Genomic DNA, 15,656 nt, shown 5'->3' with positions numbered 1-15,656 from the left:
TCAATCTACTATAACACTTTTCCAGCCACAAAAAGTCATTCTGAAGGTTAAAATTTTAAGTTACTCTAAAAGTAAACAGTTTATTTTTATGATGGGAAGAAGGAAGAACAGGAGGGGCACAGAAGGAAAAAATAAGCTTCTTTCAAACAAGGGCAGGATTTTTTGCCATTAGGAGTGAGAATGAGTGCATTCCTTTTCTAATTTAGTATACTACTACAATAATATTTCAATAATAGTACTTATAACCACTGAAGTGTTCTGGCATTTGTAAGCTAAAATGGAACAAAATGTGAAATAAAGCTAGCATCTGAAATTATCAAAACACGCCTGACAATCTGGCATAAATGCCAGTTTCTTTTAAAGCAAAGAGACAGCACACTTTTAAGAAAAGCAAACATTTACTTCAAATTGCAGTATAGGCTTTTCAATCACAGAAAAAAGAAAAACAGTGATCCGACAGCGGTCACATCCTGTGCAAAAGAACTCAGGATACAAAAAAACTAGCACAAGGTACTTGAGCCGCTTACACATTGCAGGATAAAGTAAATAAATACAGTAGCTAGAATATGGCACTCTTGTGACAGACTCTAAACCCAGTGGAATGCCTCTGAAATATTTTTTTTTAATCCTTGTATTAGTAGCAAAGTCCCACCACCATAAAAGTAATATAGTACAATGTTTTAAATAAAAACAAACTAAAATATATATATCTAAGAGAAGAATTTTACAGTTATATCTCTTAAGTGCAGAAAATGGGACTTGGGCTTAGATCTTTCTTTAAATTAAATCCCCCCCACACAAAATCCTGTTCAATCTCAAAAGTAAATTGGTTTGAGGAAAAATGTTACCAAAGTTGCATAATTTCATTTGTTACTCCCACAGCTGGAAGTTAAGTTCTGAACAGTCTTGAAACGTGAATGTTCATCATTAGCCAGTGAAACAAAGGACTTGACAAAAGCCCTCAGGATTTCTTAATCCTCCAAATATTGTTTTGCTTTCTCCTACATCTTTAGACAGCAATCCCTAAGTTTGCAAACAAAAAGAATGCAATATGCATCATACATCAAGAAAAGACGAAGTTGACGAAGAAGAACTTCCACGTTTCTGGATCTTTTCCTTGCTTCTTTCAAACTTCTTTATGATCTCAGTCACTATGCACACAGAGGAAGTGAGTCCCAGAAGAAACAATAAGTCTAGAAGAGATAATTAGCCTTTTAAAAAGTTGCTACTTAAAGATTAGGGCAGATTCACAAAGGAATACGACTTACAAAACCTTCAAATTGCCTCCCTATTATTAAGTAATTTGAGAAGAAGTGAAGCAAGAACCAATTTTTGCAGAACCAGACAAATAACATGCACAGTTTATGCACAAATCACAAGGACATGCACGATATTTCAAACTTTTGGAATATTTCGTAACTATTTTTATTAATACCTATGAAAGCAAAGAACACTAAGCAACATAATTAACTTTATACTGAAAAAATACTTTTTTAAAAAAACTTTTCCAAAGTCTATGCTTCATTTTGCCTGCATCAATACTCATACTGAAAACCTTAAAATACACAAGCACTTCAGAAACCTAAGAATGCAATCACCTGTTTTGCGTATAATACACATTTAATCATGATTTCCAAACAAAGGATCTAAAAGGATTTTTTCCCCTCTTAAAACAGGTCAGCAGGATTTGTATTCCTGCTGTATACAAATAGGCAGAAAGAACTCTCAGAGAATCACAGAATGATAGAGGTTAGAAGAGACCCTTAAGATCATCAAGTCCAACCACTAGCCTACTACTACAAAATCCACCACTAAACCATGTCCCTAAATGCCATGCCCACAACCATCAGCCAATGCATTCACAAATTAATCCTTAATACACAGTTTTTAAAAAGAAACTGTTCTTACCCAAGATGCTCAGGCTCTCTGTTTGGAAAACCTTCTGAAGTGGAGGAAAGTAAATGACCAGTAACTGCCCCATTATAGATCCAAGGACAGCATAGCAAAACATTTTGTTACTACAAAGTCCAATCTCAAAGACGGATTTTGTCTGTAAAATAAACGATAAATCACACCGTACATGTAAATTCCATTGTCTAGACAGGAAAAATATTCATAACTACAGTGTTTTCATCTGGACTTTTACAGAAATGTAAAAATATATTGTTGACCTTGAAGATAATCCACAACAAGTTCTTGAGAGGCTAGTTTCATGGTAAACTGAATGCGTATCTTGTCTTCACAGTCAATGATCTGTTTACTGAGCTCACTTTTCTGCAAGTACAGTGCATTAGAAGGTGCACACAATACTAAAAGGACATGTTTTCTGATGTTCATATCAGAAAACAGACTGCCAATTAGCATAAGTGTAGTAGCATATACGTAGTAGTATATATTTTCTTCAACTAGCATGAAGTTTCAGACCTTTTTTCCTTAGAGCAAAAATATAAACAGAAAGAACAGTTTAAGCAACTTTCCTTGAAGTTACAAGTTAAAAATAAAATAAGGCCTCCAAAAAGCTTCAGATTCTGAAAAAGTTGCTGAACTGGCAGGATTTTCAGGAAAGAAAAAATCCAACCAAGCATAGGTAGCAATACAAAGGACCACCACACTTCAGATTTTAATAAAACTTTCCTTGCTCCTGTGAGGACAGCAGCATTACTACCAGGCTCTGCATCATAAATTAAGGAAATCAACACTTATCTGTAATTTAAGAAATCCTATATAGTATTTTTTAATTTTAATTATTTTTATTTACCTATTTTAACTCCAAAGCTTCACAGTACATGTAAAGTAAATCTGCATTTGAAACAAAAACAGCAAGATCCTCCTTAGATGAAAAATACTGCTTTTGTAAATAATGTGTAAATGGCAATGTGAATCACTCACCTGAGATCTAGAACTCAATGCATTGAACATATCAAAAAATACAAAACAGGTGAAAGTCATGGTTGTATCTCGAGGTGTTATTACATTGTCTCGTAACTGCCAACAAAAAATAGGATGGTTTCAGCATGCTTTAATTTAAACCCTCAACAACAAAACATAGTTACTGCAATAATTCAAGTTTGACTAGCTACATGAAAGCAAAAACAACTGTTTGCCCCAAGCTGATTTAATAAATCATACAACAAGAATTACACACCTGTAATTTAAAAGAATTTATAATTCCAAGCTGTAATTAAACGAAGACTCTTAACAAACATCTATGCAAGCAGACAGAATACCAAGAATTCTAGGCACTACAAGAAGTTCAAAAAAAAAAAAACAACAAACTTTCTTCTCTACTTGGAAAAGGAAAGCAAATGGCTGTTTCATAATAGCCTGGCTATAACATTTTAAAAATTTATGCCCATTGGAGTTTTCCAAATATGTTTGGGTCCTGAAAAAGTCCCTGTTAAAACAGAGATTGGGCAATAGGACTGTATGATGAGCAACAGAACTGTATTGCTCATTTCAACTGCTGCTTTGAAATTCATCCCCTCCAATCTTCATTATTATTAAACAAGTATGGATAAATCTTACAACTAAGTTCATGCAAATTCCAAATTCCAACTGCTAGTATAAAAATGACTTCTTTTGAAAGTGTTTGCTACTACTTTAAGTTTTATGTTTTTTTCATACCTCTCTCCAGAAGACGAACAGTGTTCCACACACAATAATTATTGATGAAACCAGTATTTTAACAATCAGGTTTTTAGTCAAAATGCTGTCCTTTAAATTTCTTGGAGGCTTCTGAATAACATCTTTATCCACAGGCTCCACCCCAAGACTTAAAATCGAAACAACAACTTAGATTTTTATAATCATAGAAATAATAAATTGCTTCTATATAAAGACCAGATTTTACAAGTTGAAAAAAAAGATTTTTATCTTCTCTGTACAGCTTAAGAATCACATAATTCAAATAAGCATCTGTTATTTTTCATCTTCAAAGCACTGAGTTATAAATGTTAGTAACAGGTAATATTCTAACACTGCAGTTTGAAAGCCTGAAGTTATGTGATATCAGACATTATCAAAATTAGTAGATGTCAATTTTAAAGGAATTTGCTGTATTTGTAATGTCCCTCATTTCTGCTACCTTAATCAGCCTAACTAAGGGATCCCCTACTATCTATCTGCAGTGAGGAGAGTCAGAGGAAGGACCCGGAGAGACACCAGTATCTTGCATTCAGGTTCCACAGACATATCCATGCTGTGACCCCAACCAAGCATTGTTAGACATTAAAGCAAACCAAAATAACGAACACTGAATTATAATATTTGCAGTATAATTCTAAGAAAAATGTTTGCTACTTTTCAGAAAAGTATCACTGAAACCTAATACTTCACAGAGTTTCTTCTACAAGCAAGCCTTTTCCTTGCTGAAATAACAGGACTACAGACCACTAACAGAGTTTAAAGTAAAGGTAAATAATTACTAACCTTTGAGCTGGAGGTCCATCCATAATAATATTGATCCATAAGATCTGCATGGCATTGAGAGGATTAGGAAAGTTCATTAATGTAGCCAGTGAGATTAAAGTCAATGCTGCTATACTCCTGTTGAAAGAATCCATTTTTATGACTGTCAGCATAGAACATTTCTGAAGATCTACTGATAACTGCTTCGTAAGCAAAACGTCACATATTTAAGAGTAGGTACAGATTTTGACAAATTAAATCACAACTGACATAACCATAACTTTAAAAGGTGAGTACAGTTGGAAGGGACCTTCAGAGATCAAATCCAACTGCCTGGCCACTTCAGAGCTAACCAGAAGTTAAAGCATGTTACTGAGGGCACTGTCCAAATGCCTCTTGAACATTGACAGGCTTGGGGCACCAACCATCTCACTAGGAAGCCCATTACAGTGTTTGACCACCCTCACGGTAAAGAATTTTTTCTTAATATCCAGTTTGAACCTCTCCAGCACAGCTTTGTGCCACTCCCGAGCATCCTGTCATTGTTCACTAGGGAGAAGAAACTAGCACCTAACTCTGCTTCCCTTCCTCAGGAAGTTGTAGAGAGCAGCAAGGTCACCTCTGAGCCTTCTTTTCTGCAAACTAAACAAACCAAGTGTCCTCAGCCTCTCCTAAAAGGACATGCCCTCCAGCCCTTTTACTAACTTTGTTGCCATCCTTCGGATGCGTTCAAGTATCATAAAATCCTTTTTAAACTGCGGAGCCCAGAACTGCATGCAATATTCAAGGTGTGGCCACACCAATGCTAAATATAGTGGGAGAATCACCTCTTCTGACCAGCTGGCTGTGCTGTGTTTCATGCACCCCAACATGTAATTTGCCCTCTTGGCTGCCAGGGCACACTGCTGGCTCATGCTGAGCCTGCTGTCAACCGGTACCCTCAGATCTCTTCCACTCATCTCCCAGTCTGTACCTCTGTCAGGCATTCCTATGTCCCAGGTACAGAACCCGACATTTTCCCTTGCTGAATTTCACAGTATGAAAGGCGTGAATTCATTTAGAATCTGTAGTTAAAATGGTGTTCTGGCAATTAAAAGGCAGCACTTGTGTGTCTTAAAAACCTCCTGAACCTTAAAATGGCATTTCAGATTAACACTCACCTTCCTAATTGATTTTTTCCACTATGGAACTGGGTCTTATACTTTTATTGCACATGAAGTACATGGTTTTGAAAAACAAACTTCTTATACACTTTTGATATAAACACAACCAGACTGTGCACCTGTCACCAGTTTGACAAATCAATCAAAGCACACTACTCAGACTCCCTAAAAATACTCACATCACTGCTCATTAGCAAATGAGGAAACTAGAGAGAAGACTGAAAATAGATTAGCTGTTTGCAAACTTGGTATTAGAAACCTCTCTAAACAAGTTATGCACTAATTGGTTTCAGTGCAAGATTAAATGGTTTCATATCCAACAAGAAGTGAGCAAAGCTTACAATAATTCTGAATTCAGAGCTCTACTGAACCCTCATATGCTCTCCCTACAAAGAGGGGCAGAAAAAAGGGTAACTCCTTCATGAGAAACCTAAGGCTACTATTTCCAAGGCTAGCAGGCATGCACACTTCCCTAAAATATCTATGTTTCATGCTTTTTCAGAAGCAGAATAAGTCTCCTACCAATTCAGGACACTATACAAGATGGAAAATATACAACACTTCTTACAGTTTTTAGGCAAATTTTAAGAGGTTGGTGAGGTATATTTTCTGTGAATTTTCTTTGATTATTTTTGTTTGTTTTAATTTCTGAAACTTTGGTCAACCACTCCAAAATAAATGGCTTCAAAAAAAGTACACTAACAACACAACGAAGAAGAAAACCACATTCCTGAATCCTAATTCAATAAAATAGGCTCAATACATTTTTGAAACTGAGGCTTCATAAACTCATCTTATATGCAGATAATTTAGGCAACACCACAAATGCATAGGGATCCTTATATGCAAGAAAAGGAAGTCAGTTTCACAGAACTCACTCCACAAAGCAGTATATGGATTACAGAGAAGTTGACCTCCTGTTTCCCTCATTTTCTCTGACTTAAATACATTTTCTGGTTAAGAAGGGAATGACTACCCACTTCTCCTTTAAACAAGAGCCCTAAGGCAGAGCTATTCTGTTACTCTTCATCCTCTCAGTTACTGACTTTTCACATCTCAATAGGAAGAACAAAGTTAGAGGTCTGTTTACTGCACTGTTTTCTGGTTATTTAAAAATGAAACAAGCCATGAAGTACAACATACTGAAAATTCAGTCCTGGAAATCTTTTGCAGTTATGACCACTGATATTTCCAGTGCACAGTGTTATCAGCATACTATGTAAAATCTAAAATGTTTGTGTGAATTTATACAGCATCTGCTTCGTGATGTAGTTAGAACTGTCTGATATCAAAGATGTTTTAGACTTACGTGCTCAGCTGAAATCTAACAAAATTTTTTATGTTGTTATAAATTCCTTTACCCTCTTCAATTGCAGACCTGCAATTAAAAACCAAAGATTACACCATTTGACAAATAAGGCTACTGCCAAAAAGCTTAAAACAAACCAAAAAAGTTCGTCATTTCTGTTATTTTAATCAGAAATACAAGTGTCAAGAAACAAGCGGAGTTAACGTTCTTTGACAGTCATTGTACTTTATTATAAGATCAATTGCAATGGTTCTTATTCTGGCCTGCTTAACTAAGCTTTCAAAATTAAATGTCAATACTAAAATTTCCTCCTAGTCTTTTAAAATACACCACCATCCCTGATGAGGCCTTCTGAGTCAAGGTAGATAATTTAAAAAAAAAAACAAAACACACACTTTTACAAAAATCATAGAAATACATCATGATTTCAGAAGACCATGTATTCTTACTGCGCCAGAATGAAATACGTACAAACCATCTTTTCAACCTCTACCATATGTCACAACTTGTCTAACAAATTGTGAATTACAGCAGTAATTAAGTGATTTCTAATACGTAGGCCAAGTATACTCTGCTGCAAAAAAAACACTCTTTCTTTCATTCACTAGGGAAAGTTTCATTAAAGCTGTATAGCATAACGTATCTACATAAATGCCACCTACATTATTGTTTGAAAATCATCATCCACGAGGATCATATCTGCTGCCTCTTTACAAACATCTGTTCCAGTTTGCCCCATTGCTACACCAATATCTGCAGCCTTCAGAGCAACAGCATCATTCACTCCATCTCCTGTCATAGCTACTACTGCACCATTATTTTGCAGGGACTAAAGAAAGGAAAAAGAATTTAGATAGTGCTTGAAATAACCCATCCTATACAACTGTTCTAGACACAAGCATTTAGCTGTTCCCCCCCATTTTTTATAATTCCATTATAAAATCCTAAAGAAATGCATTTGTTTGTATATTAATGAATTTTTTATACAAGATTTTAGGTTAAATTTTAGTTCATATATCCACAGAGTCTACATTTGAAAGTTAAGGTATACAAAAGCTGCATTCAAGAGAAAATAGAGCTATATAGCTATATAGAGAGACTGATACTATACTTATATGTTAATGTTATCATCCTCTTATAATTCTCAAAAATATTCCAACAGTCTCATAATGTTTTACTTCCTTCTCTTTATTGTTGCTTTTCCAATTGTTATACTAAGCATGTCACTTGTTAGCTTTGTTTCTAAGCTTCTGAACAGAAGCATTACCTCAGACATGACTTGAAATTCATGCCCTTTTATCCTGTTCTGAGAAGTAGCAGAAATACGGTTCTCTCAAGTTCCTACAGTCAACTCAGCTGCAATGCAACACAGTCTCAACTCCCAGCTCCCAACATACAAGAAAGCTGATGTTGACTCCCAGCAGCTGCATATCCTTTGTGGACTTAATATATTTTTTCAAGTAATATTTTCAAACACACTTCACTTTTAAACCATTCATATTTCTGGTCTCATCTAGACACACTGTACCACAACGTAGTTTAAGTAATGGTACTGTTTGTAGTGCCTATAGTCGCTGTCCAGCACTCTAGTCTCTAGTGAGACATACCTTTATAATTTTTAATTTATGTCGGGGACTCGCTCTGTAAAATACAGCAACCTGTTAAAAGCACAATGAAGAGGCAGTGAAAATTTGAGAAATTTCAAGACTCATGTTGCATACTATAAAGCTAGAGGATAAAAACATTATCTAAGGCCAACTATGCTCTCATTAGCTTTGAGACTGAAGCATCAGTAAAATGTATTTTGATTAGAGTGAAACCATTAATTTAAGAGAAGACAAAGTGTGTCCTGGTAAACAAAATTGGTGCTACTTATTTCAAGATAGAATTTGCAGTTTAAAAATCCTGAAAGAGTGAAAGAACTGAGTTACAATGGCTTGCTATTGGCCTTCCTGACTAAATTCATGCAGACAACTGCCATGTTGACTCAGCAAATAGTGCTGCTTTTCTTGTCAGCACTAGTGGCAAGCTACTCAGGAAATTTTAATTTTACTATTTTATGTAGCATAGCATTAAGACGCTGAAGTTCTAATGTTAAATAATGAAGATTCTAGCTTCGAAGGAATTATTTTTCAGCATTATTTTGATCTCTGGTCTACTCTAAATTGAAATTTGAGTAAGTGGAATTCAGCTTTCAATGAAGATCCATAACGATAACACACACATCTACTCTTCCTTTTCAAGAGGCAGGATAAGAAGTTAGATTTCTCAGCAGACACATTAGACTGTACACAGATATCAACCTTATTGGTTGTTTTTACTTAATTCTTAATAAGATTTTAAATATGTGCCTGAAAACAAATTGTGTCCGAGGTCAAATGTGCAGAAATGAAAATTTGTTGCTCTTTCTAGTTATTTAATGTGAACAGCCTGTAAGAACAAGTATTACTAAATAAATCAGATATTTGCCACACAATTCTTTTGTTTTTTGTTTGTTTTTGTTGTTTTTTTTTTGCTAAATTTGCTTTTTGAGACTCGCCAACGACAGACACAAAGCTTTCAAGTTAATGTGCTCACTCCATATGCATACTTCTTGATTGTAAATACCAGCTTTTGGCTTAGTTGCATCACTCAAGCATGATGCAGCTTTTTTTTTTTTTTTTTTTGCATTTTGCGCTCTTTTGCAAACAGGACAGTGTTTTGATGCATAAATTTTGCAACAGAGACAAGTTTGACAATTACATTTATTATGACTTTACATTTGCAACGATGATGTTGGTTAATACATTTATTTATTTAATAAGTAAAAGGTATTAACCAGCCAATGTAATGAACAGATCTTTTCAAAATTCTTAACTAGTGGCCTCAGATCAATCTAAAATCATTAAACATACAGACAGCTCCTCTTATGAATTACAAAAGGATGGACTGTCTGAACAAGCAGATTTAAAGTGTTATACATATAAGCTACTCAAAGAAATGAAATTGTCTAAGTGTCTAACAATACAAAAAGGTGATGCTCACTAAAAGGTGGCAAAATGAAACTTCCAATACAGTTGCTGAAAAGTTAAAAAAAACAAAAACAAAAAACACAGCTATTTGAATCATTTGAAGAGACTGAACTAATGAACTCACTAAAAAGATAACCTTGTGAGTTGAAAGAAAAGCTTCGTACAATCTTGTGTTAGACTGAAAGACTTTTGTTGGACCTGTGACAGCTTAATACTCTGTACTAAAAGCTTCCACTAATTTAGTGTATCACCTCTTTCTATTATTGGTAACTCAAAAGTTAAATTTCAGCTTTCCACAGATAAATGCATTTCTCAATATAAAATATATACTTTACTGCATTTCAGTAACATGTTAAAACAAACCTTTGGTGTTATTTGAGAAAGCTGCTGAATATCCAGATCATCTATTTCTTCTCCAGAGATTGCCTGTGAATTTTTAGAATACAATCCTAGTCGACTAGCTGGAAATAGATAACAAAAAGGTGTTACAATAATAAACTTTAAAAACCAACATTAAGCACATAATTATTTTTAGAACTATTATTTTCTGCAGCATTTCAGATTTGAAATGACCATAGCAGAACACCCTATTGTTAATAATAATAATCAATAACACCTTATTGATTCAGTACACTGAAGTAAGTTACTTGAATTCTTGAGAAACACAAATTAACAAGCCTATTCTAATCAGATATTTATTTCCTTTAAACTTTTTAGGTCTTAAGGTCTGTACCTCATTGTGTTAGGTACACTGTAAATATAAGAGCCCAGTCCTCTCTAAAGACTTTACAATTCAAAAGTAACAAGACAGAAAATGAGATGGGGATATGCACAACTCTCAGCTGCAAGTCTGTAACTGACAAAGTACTGGTAATTTGGGGATGTACTTGTTATGTGCACATTCAACTTTTTCAGCATCATCCTGTATATAAAGAATCTATATTCTGGCTGAAGTACTACACTTTCATGTATTATATTATAAAAATAAGTTAAGTAATTTCAAAATTTATTAATAGTACTTAAACTTCACAGTTAGTTACATGGACACAACTGGATCAAGAAAGCATCAGTGCCATATCCATCCTAAATATTGTCAACACCTATTTTAGTTTCTCTCTGTTGCTGTAAGACAAGCATCCAAAGCTGAGGGTAGGCAGGGTGGTGTTGGGTGTGTAACAGTAAGAGTCAGAAATCAAGCATGTTACGACAGAATGCAGTAAGAAAAATATATAGTCTAAAACAGCAGTCATACATTACCAAATTAGAAAAACTACAATTCAAGCTGAAATCCAAGTATCACTTCAGACTAGATTTTTTTTGTTGTTTTTTTTTTTTTTTCTAATTCCACCACACCATATGTTAACCTGATACACAGAACTCACAAATATTAAAGACTTAATACCCACACTTCAAACCAATTAGCTAGGCATTGCCAACACAGAAAACAAGTGAAAAACGAATAGAAGTGGACTATTCATACCAATGGCAACTGCAGTCTCCTGTGAATCTCCAGTAACCATTTTTATTGCAACTCCAGACATAATAAGTGTAGTGACAGCTTCTTTTACACCAGTCCGTGGAGGATCAACTATTCCCACAAGCCCCAAAAAAGTCAGTTGTCCTAACTCAGGACCAGAAGCTAAGGCCAGAACTTTTAGGAGACAAAGAAAAAAGTAAATTAAGAATTGAAAATAACATTTACACCAGTTAAAACAACTGCTAATATTTGTTTTCTAAAATTAAAACAACTGTGTCTGCATATTGACCAGAAGCCTCAGAGATGAAAACATTTATGAGTAGCTTCATTCATCTGAGTATTCCACTTGAAATTAGCTTAACACAAGTGGATATTCAGAATTGAGCCCTAATTGAACTAGTAGGTTAGAATAAAGCAAAAGACAGGGATTATTTTTTTTCTTAAACCTCGGTAGCAACATCTGTAACCTTAAGTATTCAGAATAGCCTACTGCATTTCTTTTCTTCTAATGAGAAGTCTTTTTATCAAACACACATTTCAGATTTAAAGAAAACTTTCCTATTTGTTCTCAGCTGAAAGTGTTGATGCTTCCACTGTGTGGAAAAGGAAAGCCATTTAAGCCTTGTGGTTTCTGTGTACACGCATGGTCTTTTATGCAAGAGGACAAAGGGAGGATCTGTTAACGTATTTTTATTTGCTGCCCTTTTTTGTTTGTTTTTAAATAGAAGCAGATTTTATTTTTCTGGGATGTCTTTTACAGTAGGAACCTTAACTCAAATATATTTAAATGAGAGATTTGCAAGAGAATAGCAGATTCACTTTTTTCAAACATTACACAAGATTTGCTGTTTGACAGTTATCCAAGGCAGGCATGTAAAGAATGATTGTTTGAAGAAAACAGGTACAAAGAGATACTACTCCTAGTGAACCCTCCCAATTTCTAGGAATTTGTATCTTAGGAACTTCCTGAGCCTTGACTGTCTTGGATTTACGTGGCAAGGATTTGGTAGCAGGGGGGCTGCAGGGGTGGCCTCTGTGAGCAGAGCCCAGCAGCTGCCCCATGTCAGATCAGAGCCACCTCCAGCCAGCTCCAAAAGGGACCCACTGCTGGCCAGAGCTGAGCCTGTGAGTGACACTGGTTGGGCCTCTGGGAAAGCAGATTTAAGAAATGGAAAAAAAAAAAATGGTGAAAGGAGGGGAAGGTGGTTTTAGTTTTCCTTTAGTTTCTCACTGTTCCAATCTGCTAGTGACAGGCAATAAATTACATTAATCTCCCTATGCTGAGTCTGTTTCACCTGCGACAATAATTGTTGAGTGATCTCCCTGTCCTTAACTCAACCCTTGAGCCCTTTCCATCATATATTCTCCCCCTTTCCCTTTGAAGAGGGGGAGTGAGAGTGGTTGTGGTAGAGTTCAGTTGCATAGCAGAGAAAAACCACTACAGCCACACAGTACCCGTAGTTTCACATTTAAAACCTCTGGATGGACATAACAGCCTAGAGATCTCTTTACAGAAGCCAAAGACAGACAGCTATGGTGACCTGTATAATGCTTACCCACAACCACCTCCTATCAATCATCTAATGAAAAATACTTCCAGCTACATTTAAAAATCTGCACAGTAGGTTAATATAAAATGTAATCTTAATGGCATCTTCTGACCTGCAATCAGTTGTGCTAGCCTGACTCACAAAGGTGCCAAGAGCCAAAGAGGAATATGAACACATTCACATTATTATTTTTTTATTTATAATAAGATCTATACTGAGATGTGGAAGCTATCAACTAGCAATGTCTTTTTCAGTTATGGTCAGACGCAGGAGATGACAGGAACCAGCAATACCTTTTCTCACCTGGTGCAATTTAATCTATGTTGTTATGCAGGCCTTAAGCTACATACAGCACCCGTTTTCCACTCCCCCATTTTAATGAAAAACTAACCAACCCAGTGGCACTTACTGAACAGTAATAAAAATTCTTGTATCTGAGGGGTTTTTTGAACAAGTAAGCAGTGTCATTTAAAAGTGGCTATTTTGAGACACTGAAAAAGTCTTACCCCTAAGTCCTGCAGAGCCCATGGACGTCTTCTCTTGCTGGTATTGCTCTCTCTGTTGCTGAACAAGAGGTAGGGTCTGTCCCTTACAGTTATATGATGTACAGTACTTAATGACTTGTTCATAGGCACCTTTCATAAAGCAAACCTCTGGTTTGTCCTAAAAGAGAAAGGAATTACGTGCACACATGTATACATATAAAAATACACATTGTATATGCACATATGTACACATAAGAAAGAATGGCATATCTGTACTTCTTGGAAAAGTCTTCAGAACATATAATGCAGATTAAAGCTATGCTTCTAAACCTAAAAATCCATTATCTGAAATATCTCTCTACACAGTATGTATTTAAGAGTGTTAATATCAAAATAGCCAAGATAATAATCAGTATCTCATTTCAGTAGACATCATACATTTTAGACATTGTGGGGTCACGGTTTATAAACAAAAGAGGCCATGCAAAGGACAGCAATGAAACCTACACAGAATGTTAGACTTCAAAGATCTCCAGTTCATCATCTGACCCTGTTTTCCTCCATAGGGCATTAAATATCACTTGTATCCTTGTATCACACAACTCCAACATTTTTCAGAAAGACTCTAGCCCTGATGGCATCAAAGTGCTAAAAATACACCATCCTTCAACATTTATTCCAATGCTAAATCAACTCATCCTTTCCCTTACCCTCTTTTCCATTAAGAATTGCTGCCTTGGCTCAATTTCCAATCACTGATTCTCATCTTCTCTCCCCTGTTGTGCTAAAAAGCTCTTTTTAATACATCTGTTTTCTCCCTGTGAAAGTGTTTATGCAGAGTCATCAAGATACCTCAATTTTTCTGATAGGCTTAACTGACAGAGCTCTAATTCTACTGTATTTTTTAGCCTTTGAATAATTTATGCTCCTTTTTAAACCATTTCCAATTTTTCAACAATCTTTTAAAAATGCTCATACGAAAACACATCAGACACAGTGAATCAGTGAGTAGGAATTGCTTGATGATTTTTTTCCTACTTTTCATACAGACAAGGATTATACCACCTCATTCTCTATAAAGAAAAAAGGAGTCAAATGCATTGTTTCCAAAGCAAAGATTTTACTGCGATACTGAATGACTGTTTGCAAGCCATTTTTGGTCAGAAATACCATGACATTTTCCACAAATCCAGTATCTGCTGTTGAACATATCTCCAGTTACCAGACTGGCAGTGATTATGGCAATATTCTTAACAAAAATATTCAGATTGGTCTAAATGAAATATACATGTAAATATGTACATGAAAGCACCAGAAGATGGAAAAGGAGATTTAAGAATTGCTTGTATTCATAATCCAAAACATGCTAATATAAAACCTGCGAACACTGAGCAATGTGCTGTCCACATCAAAAACAGAAAACCCATGTTTTCAAACAAAAGCATTTTTTGACTATTCAACACCTATACATCTTCTTGCTTTTAATTCTTTATATAACTATGTAGACCTGAAAAAGCAGAAGATTCACAGACTTGCTTTAAATGTTTGATAAGGGAGAAGAAGGAAGAAATGCCAGGTAGACATTCAAAGTCTCAGATATCAAAATGCTTAGAATTATTTCCCAGTATGCCTTTTATAGAAAGAATTTCTTGTCCTTCTTAATCTCTTTCAGAACTTGAAACTGAAACTAGATAATCAAACCATATTCCCAGGACAGTGCACTACCACCAGCTTGCCATGGTCTCTGAAGTGAAAAATGAGGACATTAACCAGGGTACATAACTATTCTACAGAACCAGTGCACAAGAAAATTGTGATTGAAGTTTACCTGCTGTGCTCTGTGAACGCATTTAACAGCCATCCATTTTTGTTCTGAGCTGAAGGGATATTCAGCCTTCCTTACATAGTCCTCCTGGATCCCATCTAAACCCATCTGCATAAAACAGAAAAAGCAACATAATGTAAGCACCTTTCTTTTCCAAACAACTAAACAATTTATTGAGACTTCTTAGTTAACAATAAATCACTTTCATTTCCAAAACTGCTTTTCAGAACATTGCTCCATGTAGACAAACTTCTGAAAAACAAGCACCAGAAGAACCTGGTAGCTTCTTTGAGGCTTCAGCATAAGTCACACCATTTCAGTGTATATCTTTGATTCAAGGATCTTGATATACGTTCCAGATTATGACCATTCACAGACAAGTTTTACAATGACTAGCAACTTAGTTCTTTGTTTGACAAAACACATCCA

General features: G+C 35.3%; 1 protein-coding gene across 4 annotated transcripts in view; it reads right to left on the bottom strand.

Moving 5' to 3' along the window:
* Positions 1–379: 379 nt before the first annotated feature.
* ATP2C1 (ATPase secretory pathway Ca2+ transporting 1) overlaps positions 380–15,656 on the bottom strand; it is a 67,809-nt gene continuing 52,532 nt past the window's right edge. For all 4 annotated transcript variants that reach the window (XM_050709167.1, XM_050709168.1, XM_035549665.2 and 1 more), the window contains exons 16-27: positions 15,231–15,335; positions 13,424–13,580; positions 11,371–11,541; positions 10,254–10,351; positions 8,487–8,537; positions 7,542–7,708; positions 6,880–6,948; positions 4,429–4,545; positions 3,625–3,772; positions 2,890–2,985; positions 1,909–2,050; positions 380–1,193 (exon numbers count right to left, since the gene is read on the bottom strand). In XM_050709167.1, coding sequence (XP_050565124.1) covers positions 1,057–1,193; positions 1,909–2,050; positions 2,890–2,985; positions 3,625–3,772; positions 4,429–4,545; positions 6,880–6,948; positions 7,542–7,708; positions 8,487–8,537; positions 10,254–10,351; positions 11,371–11,541; positions 13,424–13,580; positions 15,231–15,335 — 1,458 coding nt within the window. In that variant the 3' untranslated portion in view covers positions 380–1,056. The remainder of the gene's footprint in view (positions 1,194–1,908; positions 2,051–2,889; positions 2,986–3,624; positions 3,773–4,428; positions 4,546–6,879; positions 6,949–7,541; positions 7,709–8,486; positions 8,538–10,253; positions 10,352–11,370; positions 11,542–13,423; positions 13,581–15,230; positions 15,336–15,656) is intronic.

Source organism: Cygnus atratus, chromosome 2, assembly GCF_013377495.2.
Source record: "Cygnus atratus isolate AKBS03 ecotype Queensland, Australia chromosome 2, CAtr_DNAZoo_HiC_assembly, whole genome shotgun sequence".
NCBI lineage: Eukaryota > Metazoa > Chordata > Aves > Anseriformes > Anatidae > Cygnus > Cygnus atratus.
Note: the sequence above shows the minus strand (reverse complement) of the source record. Positions and strands in the feature narration are given on the sequence as shown.